This window comes from Taudactylus pleione, unplaced genomic scaffold (genome assembly GCF_031769625.1).
Source record: "Taudactylus pleione unplaced genomic scaffold, aTauple2 ptg000122l, whole genome shotgun sequence".
Taxonomy (NCBI): Eukaryota; Metazoa; Chordata; class Amphibia; order Anura; family Myobatrachidae; genus Taudactylus; species Taudactylus pleione.
The window spans coordinates 6,332,620-6,354,230 of record NW_028284524.1 but is presented as its reverse complement, the minus strand read 5'-3'; the positions used below and the strand labels follow the sequence as shown (position 1 = coordinate 6,354,230).

General features: G+C 48.3%; 1 protein-coding gene across 2 annotated transcripts in view; it reads right to left on the bottom strand.

The window, feature by feature from the left end:
- The window catches only part of ANKZF1 (ankyrin repeat and zinc finger peptidyl tRNA hydrolase 1), a 78,065-nt gene that overhangs the window by 34,402 nt on the left and 22,052 nt on the right, over positions 1-21,611 (bottom strand). For both annotated transcript variants that reach the window (XM_088472316.1, XM_088472317.1), the window contains exons 6-9: positions 19,264-19,379; positions 18,972-19,125; positions 10,211-10,430; positions 1,803-1,898 (exon numbers count right to left, since the gene is read on the bottom strand). In XM_088472316.1, coding sequence (XP_088328442.1) covers positions 1,803-1,898; positions 10,211-10,430; positions 18,972-19,125; positions 19,264-19,379 — 586 coding nt within the window. The remainder of the gene's footprint in view (positions 1-1,802; positions 1,899-10,210; positions 10,431-18,971; positions 19,126-19,263; positions 19,380-21,611) is intronic.

The window sequence follows — 21,611 nt, the reverse complement described above, 5'->3', positions numbered from 1 at the left end:
TCTATCGAGTGCTGAGCTGCTTATTAGCTTGCCAGCACTCTGCTATCTAAAGGTGGGTACACACCTGACAAATATATCTGCAGATATATATGTAGATGGTTGTTCTTATACACTGAAGGACCATCATCTATCCAGCAGCCGCGGATGCCGCTGGCCAGGGGGTGGGGGGGTCCGCGCCCTCCCTGTGGTTGCCGCTGCATGTGTACGAGCGGTCTGCACTTGCCGATGGCCAGATACGTCTGCAGACATATCTGTCCATCAGCTGTGCAGCACAGCCAATACGATATCGGCAGTACACACTGGCCGACAGGCAGCAGATCTATTGGCAGATCAATTGATCAGCAGATATGTCAGCCAGTGTGTACCCACCATAAGACAACCACTCTTTGGCAGCCAGAGGCTCCTGTATATATCACTGCCTACAGGAAGAGATAAGACAGTGAGTACTGCTAATGCGCTGCAGAACGTTTCATGACAATTTGGAGCATGCAAACCCAGAGGGCTGACTAGTATGTACACAATATGGTCACTATGGACGACTAATGTATGCATAGGGGAGACAGTGTGAGCAGAGCAGGAAGATTCACACTGTTTGCAGCTCATAATTAGGAGTCCCAAAATGTGGCTCACATGGCATGCTGGAATTTGTAGTTGCACTACAGGTGACAAGCCACACATCGCTTAGCCTTTTATAGCGCAGCCATTAGCAGTTATTTCAAAGCTCAGATTAATAGATACAAAAACCATTCAATAAGTGCTAAAATTAACTATTAAATAATAATTTATACATGCTGTTATTTTAGTATTTTACCACAAGTTGTTACTTTATTAGAAATGCAGTTTCCAACAGCTCAAATGTTTATCACCTTTACTCCTCTGCACTGCTGACAATCACAGGACACATCCATTTGTAGATATAATGAATAGTATCAGTATTGCTATGAAATGCCACTACATACTATACTACATACTATACTACATACTATAAAAGGTAAGACTGTGGAAGGCCATTTGGATGAGATTGTCAGATTAGTTTAACTTTAGAGATTGCAGAAAAGATTCCTGCAACATGAGAAATTTCATGTTTTTATATGATGTACAAACTACATCAAATAAGCCAGTGGTTCCCAAACTGAGTGCCTCAGGACACTTGCAGGGGTTTCTTGGGTGGGTAGTCCAGTAACAAATAAAATTATTTTCACTCAATGCGATAGGCAAAACCAGAGCTGTTGGCTGCCTATCATATGTGGACAAAAAGAAGCGCAACCCAGTCAACCCCCACATAACTGACCCTAAGGGTGACAGATAAGCACAATTGACTTCATTTATTTTTTGCTGAATTTCTCAATAAGAAACTTTTGGCCTAGGGTGCCATGTAAAATATGCTGATACTCTAGGGCGCCGTGATTTTAAAACGTTTGGGAACCACTGATATAAGCAATAGTAAAACTGAATACATAGTTATTTCTATACTATTTGCAAGCCAGTGACAAGATGATGTTCTATCAGCTAGGATCCTGAATTGTGCATGCTGACAGACATAGAACAGCAGTGATCTTGGGGGGGGTTATGGGAGGGGCCAGGACTGGAAGTGGGTGGAGTAATAAGCAGATAAGGGAAGGGTTAGGATTAATTCTGAAACCACATCTCTAAAGGAAAGTCTACATTCGCTCCTGAACCTTGGGTTAAATTTACTAGTTTCTGCAATTAAAAAGCATGCACATTTAACCATTTATACATTAGTCATTTCTTGTACAATAATCCCCAATTTGAACAAACATAGTAATTCACATTATATTTACCAGCTGTCTCTTCTTTGTTCTCTGGCCGTACAAGTTTTTTACACTTTACAGTTTTCTCTCGTGTTCCAGTGTTCCCCGGCACGGGTATGCCCCTTTCTGTGTTCAATAATAGGTCATGAATACACAAAAGCTGGAAACAGTTCCAAGTTATGCCATAAAATATCAAAGACAAGAAACAAAATATACAGATAACAGAGTGCTTGGGATTTAGTTTAGGGTTTTCTGGATAATGGATTTTCCACAATTGAGACGACAGCACTAGGTCTAAAATATAAAAATAAAATATATAGGAAAAAAGGACCCCCATCTAATCCCCCACCAATGCCACAATTACCTTCCTCGTTTAATTGTTTCACAAAGTTCCAGGCAGTGAAAGCACTGTGTGGTTATTTCTGTGTAAACACTTACTTATACATACACACCTAACCTTAAATCTCGCCAAACAGCCCCGTTTAGCGCGCCAAGGAATTTGCATCTTAGCCACGCTAATACACCTCCTAATACATAATAAGCGATTAAGACGCATGCATCCTTATTCTTAATCTGCAACTTTATACCAGTACTAAATACATGGTACACTATACGCAAAGAAAGATGCAAAATAGAGAAAAAGTAGCAAACTTGAGGAAAAACTAAGCAGTCTGTGTAAACAAGGGTAAGTCTACAATAACTCTCACTTTCTTCTTCAGGGTCCATAGGGATCCACAGGGATACCTAAAACAGTTTCCCCTAAGGGTGGGGATGCTCCTGAGCAGAAAGGAGAACCCAGCGCCCAAAGGAAGCGCCCTGATAGGCAAAATTGTCAATGGTATAGAACCTGAGAAAGGTCTAGACGGAAGACCACATGGCCGCCCTGCACAAATGTTCAGCAGAAATTCCACAGCGAACCACCCACGAGGATCCCATAGACTGAGTAGAATGTGCTGTAACCCTGTTTGGAACAGGAAGATCAGCTTGCGTGTAGGCCTGAGAGTGTCATGCGGAGCCATCTAGCCAGAGTCTGTTAGCTGGCCAGCCTCGCTTGTGAAAGCCATACAACACAAAAACACAAAAAGAGAATCAGATTTCCTGAAGGAGGTGGTACGATCCACGTAGATCCGAAGAACACGAACCACATCCAGGGAGGCTTCACCTGCATTGAGATCCAAGGACTGGGAGGCCGGAACCACAATCTCTTCATTCAAATGGAACCTGATACCACTTTAGGGAGGTAAGGGGGAGCGACATGATAGCACTGCAAAATCAGATACCCTGTGGGCAGAGGAGCTAGCGAGGAGAAATAGTGTCTTCGCTGTCAGCCACTTGAGGTCTATCGAGTCCAGGAGGTTCAAACGGAGAAGCCTGTAGAGCCCAGAGAACCAAGGACAAATCCCACGGAGCCACCGGAGGGACAAAAGGAGGATGAAGGTGGAGAAACATTTTAAAATCAGACAGGGGAGCGATCAGTCTCTGGAACCAGATTGACAGTACAGAAACCTGAACGCTATGGGATGCCAGGTGGAGGCAGAGGTCTAACCCAGCCTGGAGAAAGGCAAGCACCCGGAAAACCCTAAGAACCATAGGGTTATAGTCTCTGGAGGAGCACCATTGAAAGTAATAGTGCCATTGCATCTGTAATAGATGCGGACTGAGGAAGGCTTACGCGCCCTGAGCATTGTCTGGACCACAGAGCAAGAGAAACCTTAGCCTTTATGAGGGATGACTCAAAAGCCATGCCGTCAAAGACAGACAAGGTAGGCCCAGGTGCAGGCAAGGACCTTGCGCTAATGGATCCGTCCGTAGAAGAAGTGGAAAAGGAGTGTCTATGGAGAAACTCTGTAGGTAGGTGAACCAATAACTCCAGCCTGGCCCAGGCGTCATCAGCATCACCTTACTGCTTTCTTGCTTGAGTTTTCGGGGAGCCCTCAGGAGGAGAGAGAGAGAGAGATCAGCGGAAAGAGGTATGTGAGATTGAAGTCTCACCTCACTGCCAGAGCGTCCAGGAAGGCTGCTGAGTGGTCTCTGGCCCTGGACCAGAACCTGGGGACCTCATGGTTGTGACGTGAGGCCATGAGGTCTACGTCTGGTAGGCCCCATTTGTCCACCAGGAGTTGAAAGACATCTGGGAGTAGAGCCCATTCTCCGGCGTGTATATCCTGACGGCTTAGGAAGTCGGGAATGAACACTGCCAAGATGCCGGGAGATGATGTTCGCCCCAGACAAGTATGTGTGCTATTTCCCACATGGCTGCCCAACTTTGCGTGCCTCCCTGATGGTAGAGGTTGGCTACTGCAGGTCGCATTGTTGGACTGGATTTGGATCGGCCTGCCCCAAAGGAGATCTCGCGCCAGAGTGAGCGCTCTGTACACTGCTCGAAGCTCCAGAATGTTTATGGGCAGGCAATTTTCCTGGGTTATCCACCAACCCTGAAAGGTATGATGACCGGTTACGGAGCCCCATCCGCGAAGACTGGCATCTGTAGTGAGAAGTTCTCAATTTGGAATCCAGAAGGGGCGACCCTTGTCCAGATGGGACGTCTGTAGCCACCATGAGAGGAAAAGCCGAACTTCCGGAGAGAGAAGGAACGTCTGGGACCGGATCAGATGATCCTGCCCATTCCACCGGGAGAGAATCAGTTGTTGAAGAGGTCTAGAGTGGAATATAGAAGGTGGATACCATGGACCCCAGGACCTGTATTGCTGAGTAAATGGATACCCTTTTTATTTTTTAAGCAAGTTGCGCATGCAAGTGCAGTGCCAAAATGTTGTCCGCTGGCAGAAAGATCCTTTATGTTCGAGAAACCGGGAGTGCACCCAGATGTACCATCTGCTGTGTGGGAGAGAAGGACGACTTTTCTCCAATTGAGGAGCCAGCCGTGTGCTTGCGGTCAAAGCAATGGTCAGCTGAAGATGGTGTTGTAAAACTGCCGGTGAATGTGTCAAGATTAAAGAGGTCATCTAGGAATGGCAGGATTCTGACTTCCTGACGCCTGAGTTGGGCAGTCATGACTGCCATTATTTTGGTAAAGAGTCAAGAGGCTGTTGACAGAGGGCAGCACCTGAAACTGGTAATGTTGCTGCAGAACAACAAACCGTAGGAATCGTTGGTGGGTTGGAGTAATAGGCACATGCAGGTAAGCATCCTGAATTTCCAGAGAAACCATTAAATACCCAGGCTCCAAGAGTAAAATAAAAACCAGTTCCTCGCTGACTTGAAGGAACCGGTATTATCACACCTGAACGCAGCAGGGATTGAATGGCTTTCTGGAGGGCCAGGGCCTTGATGGAGTCTGAGGGCGTACCCTGTTTGACACCAAGAGTCAGCAAATCGAAGAAGTCAGCCTCCCACCCTGGGATCCCCCAGACGGAGGCCCTCCCCATTAGACGGAGGGCTTGTCGACAGACTTGAAAGCTGGACGTCTGGTCGACCAAGACTGCTTGGATCGCGGCTTGGTGATCTTGCAAGGACTAGGCTGCCTGGGAAAGAACTCTCCTTTTGCCTTACCCTAGGGGCGAAAGGAGGACGACCTAGGCTTAGGGGCAGCTGACTAGATTTTGAGGCTGCCATGGTAGCCATGATTTTGTCCAACTCTGCGCCGAACAGCCTGTCTCCAGAGAAGGGTAAGGATACAAGGGCTTTCTTGGATTCAGTGTCCACTTTCCAGGAACATAGCCAAAGGACCAGGCGGGCGACTACTGAGGTCGCATATGTCTTAGAGGCAAGCAGTCCAGTATCCAACTCAGCTTTTCCCAAATAAGAGGCCGCTTCCTGAATATGGGAGATGTAGGCCAGTTGTTCCCTGGTAGCGTCTGATGGCAGGCAGTCTTCCAGTGCCTCTGTCCATCCTTCGATAGCCTCAGCTACCCATGCCACGCCCATAGCCGGCCGAGTAATAGAGCCAGAAAGCGAGTAAACTGACTTGAGACAAGTTTCCAGTTTTCTATCCGTGGCATTCTTAATGGAGAATGTAGACAATAAAGGCAGCGTAGAGCTTCTGACAACCTGTGCCATGTGTGAATCAACGGTAGGAGGGACTTCCCACTTAGTACACTCAGTAGGGAGAGGGTAAAAAGACGCTAGTATTTTTGGGACCTGGAACCGTTTGCCAGGAGTACCCTAAGCTTCCCCCATGAGCTCAGTGAGCTGGTCTGATTGAGGGTATTCAGCCTTAACCACCTTTTGACGTTTAAACATCGGAGTTTTAGGCTTAGGAGCTGGTTCATCATTTTGTACATTCAGGATCGATTTAAACGCCCTCACTAAAGAAGGGACATCCACTGTTGAATGACAGTCCTCCTCGCCCGAGGGCGCCTGGGGAGAGAACCTTGTGCATCATCTGCCCCCTCAGATGATGCGTCAGTATCCGAAAGCTGGGTGGACTGAGAGGATGATACAGTCCGCCTATGTGCTTCGGCAGCTAACGGTCTGTCTGTCTGTAACACTTGCTGATAGGCGGCAGACGTTTGAGCCATATTCTGAACTGAGTGGGCAAAAACTTCCATCCAAGGAGGATGCATAGGGGTTACAGACATAGTAGGCTGTAACAACTGTGGGTAACACATGTTGGGAGGCAGCGTTAGGGCTGACAAGCGATCCACTAGCTGCGTCATAACCTGGGATAAGGAGGACACCCAAGGTGGCTCCTGGACAGGGGCTGGTACGATGGGCTGGAGAGGTGGTACATAAATAGCACACAGACCGTCCTGCACGGAATCCGGAGGGGACAAGCCTGCTGAACAGGATCCACACTTTGATAAAGGCATCCAGCCGAAACGCGTTAGTGTGACTACAGGAGCGGGACTACAAATACTGTGGCCTGTTTGGGAACCTGAGCGGATTGTGAAAGCAGCCTATTGACGTGGACTTTTTTCCGGAGTTAAAGTCCTCTGATATATGCGATTAACACTTGCCTTGGTCTGAAGGCTCCCTACGGTACGCAGGCATTTTATTGTTTGTGTGTATTAATAAAATTGTTGGTGTCAATAATACACTATGGTCTGTCCCCGTTTCTATCATTCTCTTTGAGGGACATCATTATCTACATATGAATTTTCAGTCAAGAGATTTGTTTCCAAACAGAGAGATGGGAGAAAGACGTTTATTCCAAAGTTATATGAATTTGGTAGAAGATACATGCTGAAAGAAGATTTGTGATATAAATGGACTATTGACTTTTGATCATTATACATAAGTGGACATTATACAGTACCCTAATTGATTTTGCGCTGGGTTTATATTTTTTGTTGATTCTGCAAGTAACCAGCACAGGGGCCGCAGGCTCCTGTTTACCCTTGTCTTTAGAAGACATAGTAATAACCAGCAAGCAGCAATCAGTGTAAAGCTAATAATGCAATGTGACACCCTTCACAAATACAGGTAAATGTGAAGTAATAATGAACCCCTATCCACCTTGTAGTGATGGGTTAAGAAAGAGCAGCAGAGATAGATATAACTGACAGTCAGAAAGTTTAAGACAGTATATCACAACACCATAAGCTAGCACAAGTCACATACAATGCATATAAATAAATATACTTGCCATGGGCACTGAATCAACTACTCAAGCCTTAATAGACTGGTAGGATTGCGCGCTGTATTACCTGGTCCCGAGGAGAGGTATACAGGGAGACTGAACCTGATTCTCCAGAGACCTGTAGTATCAACCATGTCCTGAGAAATGGCTGCTGAGCATCTTACAGTGGGAGGAGGGTGAGAAGGAACAGATCAGAGGCAAGAAACCTCTTATGAGGGATCGTGCTCTGGGCTGAGGGAGGAGCTACCGTGGGAGAGCTTACTCCTGCTGCATTAACTGCCGGGTGCCGCCGGCCTCTCCAATGGTCCCAGATGCCAGACTTAACTGCCCCGGTAGTTTAGTGGGGGTGCGGACGAACTAGATGCCCCACTATAGCGTCCTCCGACTGGTCTCTACAACCGGAGGCAAGAACTGCCAAATTACGAGATTCCCCGCAAGCGGGGAATTGCCTTACCTGTCTTCCCTGTTTGTCCAGCTGCAGCCCTGGGTCTTGAAGTGGAGCGGCTAGCTGAGCCCCGCTGGCGCCCGCTGTTGTCAACGGACCGCTCACCGGTGTTGCAGCGGGGGTAGTTGGAGTAGCAGCACAGGCGCCCATTAGGACGCCCACGCTGCTTGCTCTAGAAAAAAACAAAAACTAAGAAATAATAAAAATAAAGCTTGGGGCTGCCTAATTCAGTTCCCCTGTTTAAAGCTGCAACTGGCTCCTGCCGACACCAAAATTAAACTGATCAACCTTTGGCTGTGGGCGGGGTGTATGTGGAGGAGAACCGATGCATCCTGGGAACTAAAGCTTTGACTGTTTGGTGCCCGGTTAGCTCCAACAACCTACGCCCCATGGTATCCCTGTGGATCTCTATGGACACTGAAGAAGAATATACCTAGTACACTATGGGCCTGATTAAAAAGATGCATCGGATCATCTGCGTGAACATCGGTCATCTGAGTATCCCTCAGTCAATCAGGATGACCGGTGTTTTTAGGCTGTCGGGGACAGTCAAACTGAGTCAGAAGACGAAGACCCTGGCCTTGGCATGCCAACAAAACAGGGTCGACATCCCTTAGTTTTCCAGAGCTTTCCCCGTCGCCGCCCCCTCCCTGCTCCCAAAAGGCCACAAACTGTCACTCATCTGACACCTGCAGTTGTCAGACGACGCAGGACCCGATCTGCACGTTCAGTACGGGTCGTGGACATGCAGTAGTTAAACGAATTATCAGGTTTGCATACATCTCTCAATTAAGCTCTATATGCAAACTAAGGTGCAAAACTGAGAAAAAAAAAAAAAGTGTACAGTACGGGAATTGCGCAAGGCATCTTGCTCCATATGGTGCAAAGGTTGTATGAGGATACATCCGTGCAATGTAATCACTGAATAGCAACATTTCTTTCATTTGTTTTGTTTCTGGCTTTAAGAGCTTCCTATATAAAAGTATTTAGAGTTATGAGCTCCTATAAGCCGCCATCACTGGTCTATACAGTATGAAAATACATTTCTCAAAGTCTCTTTTACACACATTAACAGAGGATGTAGTTGGCATCCCGGTGATCAGAATGCCAGCACTCAGAATCCTGGCGCCAGCATCCCGATGGCAAGTATTAGGGTTAGGTAGTAGGGGGATGGTTAGGGTTAAGCTGGGGGGGTGGAGGTTAATTTGTGGGGAGGGTGACTGTTCTATTTTGCGATATTCTGGGGTAATTTAGATTGATATAGGTGTCAGTGGTGCAGTGTCTAGGTGCATAATAAAGATCCACACGCAGCTTTTCAGGTTAAATGAAAATAAATGGAGCTTTAGTGTCAGCATTCACAAACAACCTAGCCCCAATGCAGGGCACTACCTCACTTCTTGGCCCCTCTCTATAATTGGCAGCTAGTCTGCAAAACGTAATACAGTCAGTCTGTAGTCCGGTCTCTCACAGGTATAGACACTGCCTCTTAGCCTGGCTTGTCTGGCACAAAGTCTCTCTTGTGGTCCGCCCTGCACCACATGGAAGTATGGACACTGGCCTCCTGGCCTGTAGCTTGGCTGCTACAACTTCACATACACAGTGAGAGATTTGTGGTCCTTCCTGTCTGACTGCAGGTCTGGATACAGCCTCTTGGACTCCCACTGGCCTGGCTTGGCACACTGAGGGTCTGATTCAGAGCCGGACGCTCTGACAAGAGCGCTCGCTCTGAATCAGGGCCCTCCTACCTAAAATTGGAGAGGCCTCCTGGCCGCTCGCATAGCTGTGGGTGACCACCCACAGCTTATGCGAGCGGCCAAAAAGATGGTCGCGATGGTCAAGACCATCGCGACCATAGGGCTTGCGACGAGACCCTGCGATAGGGTCTCGCTGCTGCAAGCCCAGGAGTGCTTTTGGCTCTATCAGAGCCAAAAGCACTCCCACTGACATCACTAGTGATGTCAGTGGGGCCGGCCCCAGATGGTAGGCGTTCCCATGGGAACATCTCCGTCTGGGCAGCAACGCCCCCGGCACGCCCACCAAAGGGGGCGTGCTGTCACTGACCTTTGGTGTGAGACCCATAGCGACGGCATGTGCACCATCGACCCGCTTGCGAGCGCTCAGCGCTCGCGAGCGGGTCTGAATCAGGCCCTGAGCTCTTTGGCTTCCTCAGTCCTATCTTGGACTGAATCCTCTGAGCAGCCATTAGGTGTGGTCACACCTTTTTCTTCTCTGTGTTGGCCGATCCCTTTAGCCCTACACAGAATCCATGGTTCACTATTGCCACCATAGCTTTATATTGCAATGCAATACATGCGTAGTGTACATGGTGTTAAACACTTGTTTTACAATAGGTAAAACGTGATCTTAAATATGAGCTCTATTGTATATCCTGCTTTAAAAACAGAGACAGATGGGACAACACTACAATAGCTCCCTGTCCCCTACGCTTACCATAGACTTCCAGTGTGAAAACTTGCGTGTGCACGCGCTGGACCTCTCGGAAAGTGGCTCTCCTAGTGCTGAAGGGAATTCTGTGGACTCGAGTGTCCCTCTGTGGAATGGGTGAATTACGACCCAAGAAAAGGGTCTTATCAGAACGGGGCGCTCGTAGGAAGATTCCACAAGCCTTTGCCAGGTCCTCTGTCCAGCTCTGTAACAGCTGATTTATGTCCTGGGAGATAGAACACACGGCACAACATCAATAGAACTCCCCATGAGACAGGTTAATAGAATACATTTTACTTACTGAAATAATAAAATTATATCCCTCTTCTTACAACATAAAATAGTACTAATGAGGAAACAAGATTTGTTGTCCCCTTTAATATAGATGCCCTTAGATATAGAAATTGGTACAAGTGATACAATTTCACACTCTCACTGTCTCTGAGCTAGTTCAAGAGCTATCCAAATCTTGTTAATTGTTAACTACCAGTACTTATAACAAATTATTTCTTAACGTGCATCATAGGACCTATCTCCACACAGACGATTTAGGATGCGAATTCAAACAACTGCCCTAGATCTTGTCGAGGGGAGGCGGGTCTTTATACCTTTATGCCTACTTATGGGCCTGCCCAGTGGTTCAGGGATTCTGGTGGCAGGTGAAACAAGAGGCAAACACACATTTGGTCAATTATGTTCCATTTTCCCTGGAATGGGCCATTTTGGGTATTTTCCGTAAAGGGCAGAGGTTCACCAAGGGTAGCAGTAGACTTTTATTAACATTGGAGTGCGGCCGCAGAGGAGACCATTCTACAAGAATGGATACATCCTACCCCTCTCAATTTTCGATTATACAAAGAGAACCTCCTTCATATTTCGAATGGACTGGGTAGAGAAGATATTTGACCAAGAAGAAAGTCACAATTTTCTTTAAGTGGGAAAGCTACATCTCAACTCTTCCTAGCTCCACTCAATCTCAGATCCACCACAGTCTTCGCTTGACTCTATGGCATGAAACTCGCTCTTTACTCAATGATCCCTCAATCATTTTGCCTGATGGGTGAGTGCCAGGACCTCACCTTTGATACAAATCATTATTTGACTTGAGACTTAGTCATGCTCTTTAATAATACAACCGACTATTATATTATGTCACTGCCTTTTACTGTACTACATCTTATGTAATGACTGTGAAATAACACTATTTGCGATTTGTACCTTGTACCTGTATGTACATTTTTTTTTTGTTTTTTGTTTGTTTTTTATTGAAGCAAAAGCATCAAACTCCCATGGGCAATACTTCTTACAGACATGAGAAATAAGGAGATTTGTGGTCTTACCTGGTTAAATCCTTTTCTTTGGAATCCATAAAGGTACAGTTATTACAATGGGTATAGGCTGGAGCAGGAGGAGTCTGGGCACCAAGTAGTTAACCTTTTTCTCCCAGCAGCCCCAACTCTTCCTCCCCTATATCCCACCCCCAGCCCGGCCAGTGTAGTAAGCAAGCACAAGGCAGGAGCGAGAAAGAGGAAAGAAGAAGAACTGGAAGCAGAGTAAAAACCCTGCCAGCCCGGAGAATCAGAGTGGGAGCCCAGTGGCCCCTATGGATTCCGAAAAAAAAGGTTTTAACCAGGTAAGACCATAAATCTCCTTTTCTTCTTCATGCCATAAGGGACACGATCATTAAAATGGGACGTCCCAAAGCTATCCCACTAAGGGAGGGGACGCGCCAGAACTGCGCTGACAGCTCTTCGGCCAAAAGAATAGAATCTTAGGAATGTAAGGGCGGAGGACCACGGGGCCGCCCCATTAAGTTGCTCATCCTAGGCAACCTACTCAAGAGGTACCCACCAATCTGGCAAAATGAACCATCACCACAGATGGAACAGGAAGGTCCGCCACAGCGTAACAGAGTCAAACTGAGCCAACTGGCCAAAGTCCGTCTTGAAGGTAACCAGTCCCGTCCGTGAAAGTCATAGAAGACAAAAAAAAAGTACCCGTCCCAGGTCCTGTGCACTATGGACCAGAGGTCTCATACAACATCCAAAGACGACGTCTCCTCTGTAAAACAATTAGGTGCCGAAAAACAGCTATCCCGATTTCCAGAGACATGAGAAACCTAGAGACTACCATAAGCAATTTAGAAGAATGGCCCAGTCCAAGTGAAAAAACAGAAATGGGGACTGATAGGACAGGGTGCCCAAGTCTGACACCTGCCGGGTCGACGCAGTAGCTGGCAGGAAGACAGATTTCCATGTAAACTAACAAATGTCTCCCGAGGACAAAGGCACAAAGAACAACGACTGAAGTATCAAAAACCAATGCCAAGCTGCCATTGGAGGAACAAACAGTGGCTGTACGAGGAGAACTCCTTGAATATAAGTCAGGCAACAGAGCAATCTGACCCTGAAAGAAGACTGGAAGAGCGGTGCCACCTCTGCAAAGAAGAAAGGCGGAGGACTCAATCCAGACCCACCTAGAGCGAACCAGAGAGAAAAGAAGACACTCTGGGGTTAAATTAACTGTCAGAAAACCAAAGTATGTCCGCCAAACCCGTGAAAAAATCTTGCCGAGGAAGGCATGCAGGCATTCAGCATAGTACAACTGACTGCACTGGAAAAGCCCTAAGTTTGCAGGATGGGTGTCTCAAGAACCACCCCATTGAAGTGAGACTGTTCAGAACCGGATGGAAGTGTGGGCCTGAGACAGAAAAACCGACCTCCGAGGAAGACACAGCAGAGCGTCCATGGAGATGCCGAGGAAATCTGCGTACCAATATGCTGTGGCAATCGGGCTAGCAGAAATACTGTGCCACCCGTCTACGTCAACTTGTGGGGGACCCGTGGAGTCAGCGACAGACGTACAACAGAATTAACTTTCACCAGCCTGTCAAGGCGTACACCCGAATGGCTTCTGTATCATGGTGCAAACGCAGAATCTCAGCCGCCTATGAAAGTGCTGAGAAAACGAAGTCCGGCAAGCCCTATTGAAGAAAAAGAAGCTGAAGGACATCTGGATGAAATACCCCTACGCTGGCAAAACCTCTCGAGGACCAATTCCGAACCCCTTGAAAGAAAAAAACAATGACAAATGGCAAAACCTCCCGAACCGTCCACTTGAGGAAGCTCAGGACACTGAGCCAGATAATAACATGCAAATAGCCTCCTAGGACACCCAGGTGACCTATGAAAACCCCTGGCTGCAGAGCCAGAAAAATAGAACGCATAGACTTAAAAGCCCTTTGTGAGGAGTGAACTCACGCCCTTCAGATTATGAAACTAATGCGCTACTTAACAAGGCACACTCTATACGAAATTTGATGGCCCTCAGGTTGAGGCCAGATGGAACCGAACGGCTACTGAACCAAGAAGTGGCTGGCCTAAAAGCCAGTGCCCCTTTGAGACTGGGGAACTGGAATAATTACTTTGGAAGCCAGCCAGGTAGTGAAAGACTCCAGCAGAATCACTGCTTTGCCCGAATCCACCGGAAAACCTGTGGAAAAAAATTAGTTTGCAGGTCGCTTTTGAAAGGCAAGGGCGTAAATAAAATAAAAATAAGAGTTATGGTATAACATACCTTAGATAACTCTTTTTCTTCGAGGTCCATAGGGCCAACAGAATCTACCTTGGGGTATGTAGTGGAAACGATCCATTGCACCAAACAGCTTCTAGCTTTGTAGCTCCCACCATGCATCGATCCTCCTCCCTATATACCCCCTCTCCAGCCATTCAGTTTGTAAACCAGCCTAACGGCAAGAGATGGATAGTGGGGAAGGAAGTACATCGCACACAAGAAACACTCCACATACGAAGAGGGAATCAGTGATACGAAAAAAAAACAGATCAACTGAGGCCAGGTGCGTCAGGGAGGGTGCTCTGTGGACCCTATGGACCTGAAAAAAAAAAAAAAAGTAATCTAAGGTATGTTATACCACAACTCTGATTTTCTTCTTCAGGGTCCACAGAATCTACCTTGGGGACGTCCTAAAGTTGTTCCCTTAAGGGTGGGCACGCTCCTGCGCAGAGGAGAATTCGCCACCCAAAGGAAGCATTCTGGGAGGCAAACGTATCAAACGCATAGAATTTGATAAACGTATTGATGTAAGACCAAGTAGCTGCCTTGCACAGCTGTTCAGCCGAGGCGCCATGTCTAACCGCCCACGACGGTCCGACAGACCGAGTAGAATGTGCCGTTAACTTGTTATGAACAGGGAGATCAGCCTGTATATAGACCTGAGAAATAGTCGTACGCAGCCAGTGAACCGAAGTCTGTTTGTGTTATATGGGTTTCACAAACGAGGCTGGCCAGCAAACAAACAGCAAATCGGATTTCCTGATGGAGCTGGTATGAGCCACGTAGATACGAAGGGCTCGAACCACATCCAGGGAAGTATCACCTGAAGAGTGAAAGGCCGCAACTACAATCTCCTCATTTATATGGAAAAAGGAAACCACCTTTGAAAGGTAACCCGCCTTAGTACGGAGGATAAACCCTATTCTGATGGAAAATCAAATATGGAGAGCGACATGATAGAGCTGCCAAGTCAGAAACTCTACGAGCCGAGGCGATAGCGAGGAGAAAAAAAAAAAAAAAAGTGTCTACGCTGTCAACCATCTTACATCCACTGTATCCAAAGGATCAAAGGGAGCCATCTGCAATACCCTGAGAACCAAAGTCAAATCCCACGGTGCCACCGGAGGGACAAATGGAGGCTGCAGCCGGAGGACCCACTGCAAGAATGTTCTAACATCCAGCAGAGGGGCAATTCTGTACTGGAACAAAATTTACAGTGCAAAAACCTGAACTCTCAAGGCAGCCAGGCGAAGACCTAAGTCTAATCCTGCCTGAAGAAAAGAAAGTATTCTTGCGACCTTGAAAATTTTAGGGTCATATTTTCTGTGAGCAGACCAAAGAAAAAATTTATGCCAAACTCTGTGATTCAGACGATGCTGAGGACAAGGAAGCCTGCTTCCGCCCGCATCTATCACAGAGGCCTTGAGAACGGCATACTCAACAGCCATGCTTTCAAAGCCAGCCAAGGTAAATCCTGATATTGGCAGGGACCCTGCACTAGCAGATCCATCCATAGAGGCAGTGGAAGTGGACTGTCTATGGATAGACATGTCAGGTCGCAGAACCAATGCCTCCTGGGCCAGGCAGGGGCTATCAGTATAATCCTGCCGCCTTCCTGCTTGAACTTTCTGAAGACTCTTGGGAGGAGGGAAATTGGAGGAAACAGGTATGCTAACCTGAAGTCCCACCTCACCGCCAGAGTGTCCACGAAGGTAGCGGAGGGGTCCCTTGCTCTGGACCGTTACCTGGGGACCCCGTGGTTGTGACGTGACGCCATGAGGTCCACATCCGGTAATCCCCACTTGTACACCAGGATTTGTAAGCCCTCCGGATGAAGATCCCATTCTCCGGCGTGCATGTCCTGGCGATTTAGGATGTCCGCTTCCCAGTTAAGAACACCTGGAAGATGGCATTATGCTCACAGCAGAATTTCCGCCACTTCACTCTTGGCAGCCAGACTTTGTGTGCCTCTTTGATGATTGATGTAGGCCACTGCTGTCGCGTTGTCGGACTGAACCTGGACAGACCTGCCCTGTAGGAGGTCAGTATGAGTGCTCTGTGCACAGCACGAAGCTCCAAGATATTTATTGGTAGGTGACTTTCCTGCCCCGGCCACCTTCCCTTGAAGGTGCGGTGACCTGTCACCGCTCCCCATCCTCGCAGACTTGCATCTGTGGTGAGAAGTACCCAATCCGGTACCCATAACAGACGACCCTGGTTTAAATGAGTCGTCTCCAGCCGAGGGAGAACCGAACCTCTGGCGAGATGCGAATCATCTGGGACTTTATCCGATGATACTGACAATCGAAATGAGCTAGAATCCAATTTTGCAGGGACCTGGAGTGGAACTCGGCATAAGCCACCATGTCGAATGTGGATACCATGGAGCCCAGCACCTGCACTGCCAAGTGTACCGACACTCTTTGCTTGCAGAGACAGCATTGCCACAATCTTGTTTTCTGGTAGAAGAATCCTCTCACCCAGAGAATCCAGCAGCGCCCCCAAGTACACCATATGTGGAGTTGGAGAAAGACGACTTCTTCCAATTTATTATCCAGCTGTGCTCTTGTAGACAGACAATGGTCATCTGGAAATGGCATTGTAACATCTCCTGAGATTGTGCTAATATTAGGAGATCGTCCAAATATGGCAGTATCCGGACTCCTTGTCACCTGAGATGAGCAGTCATGACTGCCATTATTTTGGTAAATACTCGAGGAGCGGTGGCGAGCCCGAACGATAGAGCCTGAAATTGGTAATGTTGCTGATCTACCGCCAATCTTAAGAAATCTTTGGTGGGATCGTGCAATCGGAACATGCAGATATGCATCCTGTATGTCCAGGGATACCATGAAATCCCCAGGCTCCATCGCCAGCATAATTGACCGTAGGGTTTCCATACGGAATTTTGGCACATGGATGAACCTGTTGAGACTTCAGATTCAGGAAAGGGCGATGTGACCCATTCTGTTTTAGAATCAAAAATACATTTGAATAATAACCCTTTCCTTTGTGTCACAGGGACGGGGACTATGACTCCTGACCTCAGGAGGGCCCCAATAGACTCCGGGTAGGCCTAAGTCCTGCCCGGGTCTAAAGGAAGGATTGTACCCAAAAACCTCTGAGGGGGATGCCTCAGGAACGTGATGGCATAACCCTGAGAGACCAGCTCTCGAACCCAGGCATCCGTAGTTGTCGGATACCAGACCTGGGAGAACTGTAAGAGTCGGCCTCCAACCCTGAGACCCCCCAGGGGGAGGCCCGCTCCATCAGACAGACTTACTATCTGGCTTGGAGGCAGACCGTTTGCCTGACCAAGATTTCTTGGCCTGACGTGTCTTGCGGGAATGACTGTCTAGAGGAAGACTGACCCTGCACCCTACTCTGTGGGCGAAAGGACCAAGCTACCGACTGCCTAAATTTAGGAATAGTCGTGGATGGCAATTCAACTGACTTCGGTGTTGCCAGAGAAGTCATTATGTCATCAAGCTCTGGTCCAAAGAGTCCTCTTGGATCCTGCATCCGCCTTCCAGATTTTTAGCCAAAGGGATCTTTGAGCTGCAACTGATGTCGCCGAGAGCCTAGAAGCCAAAATACCTGCGTCAGTGACCGCTTCCCCTATATACACAGCTGCTTCTCGCATCTGATAGAGAAAAGACTGCTGTTCTCTGGTAGACTCAGGCATAATACCTTCCAGAGCGGTCGTCCATTCTTCCATAGCTTTCGCTACCCAGGCTACAGCCATAGCTGGTCTGGTAATCGCTCCAGATAATGAAAACATTGATTTCAAAGGTTACAGATAAGAAACTTGACCAAAAGGATGCTGTAGGAATGGGTAACGTAGCGCTCCTAATCTACCTCGTGACATGAGCGTCTATCGTTGGCAGAACTACCCATTTGTTACACTCACCCAGTGCAAATGGGTACATTTGTAGCATGGAAATGTTTCCCAGGAGTACTCCATGCCTCAGACATAAGATTCGTCAGTTGTTCAGACTGAGGAAAGTAGTACTTAGCCACCTTTTGACGCCTAAAGACCACTTTGGCTTTCGGCGGGGCCTCCTCTTCATCTATACTGAGGACAGATCTAACCGCTCTTGCCAGAGAGGGGACATCCACTAGAGACTGATTGTCTTCTTCTACTGAGTAAGACCCAGAACTCAGAGTCAGAAGAGGAGTCCGGGTCGTCATGAGGCAACTGGTAGGAACCTCTCTTATGCCCCTGCTTTGCTGCCATTTGTCCATCTGGCTGCTGAGGAGCTATTGATGGTGGCATACTCAGACTAGAGTGAGCAATAGAATTAACCCAACAGGAATTCATGGGGGGCATATACATAGAAGGATGCAACTGCTGTGAATACCCCATAGCATGGGGAAATACTGCAGCCGATGCCCGCGCTTCTGCGACTTTGTCTACCAAGTGAGACTAAACTGGATACCACCCGGGTGGTTCTAGCGCTTGAGCTCTAGATGTACTGGCTTGAGCAGCTGTTTTACAACAGAGGTAACAAAAAACATCCAGGTTAACATCTTGCTCAGATAGGCCTGCCAAACAAGACACACCTGATCTTAGTACTGGCAAATCATCCTTCTCACCTACAGACATGACAAATGTATAAAAGGTGTACAGCGTAAATGCAATGTGACTCCCTATCAATGAAACTCCTCACACTTTCAGAGGGAGGAAGAGAAACACAGTGATAGGTACAACTGACAGTTTGAAACAAAAAGACGGTACAATACAGCAGCTAGCATTAAAGTCACATACAATGCATAGATACGCACAATTGCTATTGCAAATGGTACTTTGAATCAACTAGCCAGCCCCGGAGGGGTAATGGTAGGCTATAGACTGCTATATACCAGACCCAAGGGAGAGTTATACAGGGAGACGACCAACCTCTGAGACCAATAGCTACAGCAGTATACACACAAACGCGATCTGCGAGCTTCTAGTCAAATATAGCAAACCAGACGCTAAACTCCGTACCGTAAGTTGCATCTGGTTTGGGGGAGGAGCGACCGGGGGAGCACCTTATCTCCCCTAAGCTACAATTTCGACGGCACGGGTACGCTGGCCTTCACCCGGTCTCTATGACATGTTCTCTTAGGTGGAAATATACAGAGCAATCATTCCTATCAGCTGAATTGCTGAGCCAATCTGTGTCACACAAGTATGATGCACACAGCTCACCGTCTTCAGAGCGGCTTGGTTATATCTTCTGAGAGCAGCTCCAGCAGACTTGGCCATGTGACTGCGGTTCTGAGCATCATGCACTGCTTGAGAAGTCCCTCTCTTGGCTCGTACAGTGTATCGATGGAAGGTTTTGTGCTTTAACACCTCCTTTCTGTGAATTGGAAGACAGATTAGAATGGGGTACTGTGGAGTTGTGGGCATATAGAACAATACATAAACATTACATACTGTATCAGGCAGTTTTCACAGATACTTCAGACAGAGGACTTAACAATTTGACTTGATTTACCCCTTATAGACAGCTCCAGCAAAATGTCCTCCACCAGCCATGAGAATCACCACCACCGCCTGCTCCTGCATAGCGCCTACACAATTCAGGAGCTGGTCTGGATTCAGGTCTCCATCCTGTAAAACACACACAGGCTTTATATAACAAGAGATATGGTAAGAACTTACCTATGTTATCTCTGTTTCTACGAAGTCCATAGGGTCCACAGGGTTGACCTTGGGGTATAGCTGGATCTGGATCCACGGGTACCACGCAGTTAAAGCTTTGCTGCTCCCAGGATGCACTTGGGTCCGTCCTCCTCTATACCCCGCCCCCGGCACCTCAGTTGGTAAGCAGCTAAGGCCGGAGGAGGAGACTAAACAGAGAGAAGGAAGACTGGAACACACAAGAAACCATACTCACAGAAATGGGAGACGGAAAACCGGTGACCAGCCACACAGCCCATTTGAAGCCAGGTGCGTCAGGGCGGGCGCCCTGTGGACCCTATGGACTTCGTAGAAACAGAGATAACAAAGGTAAGTTCTTACCATATCTCTTGTTTTCTACTTCAGGGTCCATAGGGGGTCCACAGGGTTGACCTTGGGGATGTCCCAAAGCAGTTCAACTAAGGGCGGGGACGCTCCTGTGCTGAAAGGAGTACCCGGCGCCCAAAGGATGCATCCCGAGAGGCAAAGGTGTCAAACGCATAGAACCTCAAAAACGTTTGAATTGAAGACCAAGTGGCTGCCTTACACAGCTGAACAGCGGAGGCGCCACGTCTAGCAGCCCAAGAGGGACCCACAGAACGAGTGGAATGAGCCTTAACAGAGGCTGGCACAGGTAAACCCTCCTGTGCATAAGCCTCACAAATAACAGAACGAAGCCAACGGGCTAACGTTTGCTTGTTGGCAGGCCAACCCCTCTTGTGAAAACCGAAGAGGACAAACAATGAATCAGACTTCCTAACCGAAGCAGTCCGGTCCACATAGATTCTAAGTGCCCGGACTACATCTAAGGAAGCCTCACCAGCTGAAAGATCAGGTGACTGAAAAGCTGGCACAACAAGTTCCTGATTAATGTGGAACTTTGAGACCACTTTGGGCAAAAACTCAGGACGAGTGCGGAGCACCGCTCTGTCCTGATGAAAAATCAGAAAAGGGGGGCGACAGGAAAGCGCCCCCAACTCTGACACCCTCCTGGCAGAAGCAATTGCTAGGAGAAAAACGGTCTTGAACGTCAGCCACTTGAGGTCCACCACCTCAAGAGGCTCAAAAGGAGGACCCTGCAAGACCCGTAGCACCACCGCCAAGTCCCAAGGAGCCACAGGAGGCACGAAGGGGGGCTGTATCCTGAGAACACCCTGGAAAAAGGTGTGAACATCCGGTAGTGTAGCAAATCGTCGCTGAAACCACATGGACAAAGCAGACACATGAACCTTCAGAGAGGCCAGGCGTAAGCCGAGGTCCAAACCTGATTGAAGGAACTCCAAGATTCTGGAAACCCGGAACACCTGAGGATCATAGTTTCTGGATTCACACCACTGAAAGTAAGTGCGCCACACCCTGTGGTAAATCCGTGCGGAGGCAGGCTTGCGTGCCCTAAGCATGGTACCAATGACCGAACTGGAGAAACCCCCAGACCTCAAGACGGCTGTCTCAAGAGCCACGCCGTCAAAGACAGCCGACCCAGATCCGGGTAAAGGCAGGGCCCTTGAGACAACAGGTCCCGACACTGAGGAAGAAGGTACGGAGCGTCGATGGAGAGACACCTCAGATCGGAGTACCAAGGACGTCTGGGCCACGCCGGAGCAACCAGCACGAGCGTGCCGCCGTCCTGCTTGAATTTCCGCAGAACCCGAGGAAGTAAGGATATCGGAGGAAACAGATACGTCAGGTGAAACGTCCATTTCACCGACAGCGCGTCTACCAGACTGGCGCCTGCGTCTCTTGTCCTTGACCCGTAAACGGGCAACTTGTGATTGTGACGGGAGGCCATCAAGTCCAGCTCCGGCAGCCCCCACCTGTCCACGAGTAGCTGAAACACCTCTGGGTGAAGCGACCATTCCCCGGGATGCACGTCGTGACGGCTGAGGAAGTCCGCCTCCCAATTGAGGACTCCGGGAATGAAGACTGCCGAGATCGCTGGAATGTGACACTCCGCCCAAGCAAGGATGCGAGACACCTCCGACATCGCTGCCCGACTTTGAGTTCCTCCTTGGTGGTTGATATACGCCACCGTGGTGGCGTTGTCAGACTGCACCTGAACCGGCCTTCCGTGAAGAGCGGGACCGGACGACTGCAGGGCCCGATAAACCGCCCGCAGTTCCAGAATGTTGATGGGAAGAAGAGCTTCTTCCGCAGACCAACGAC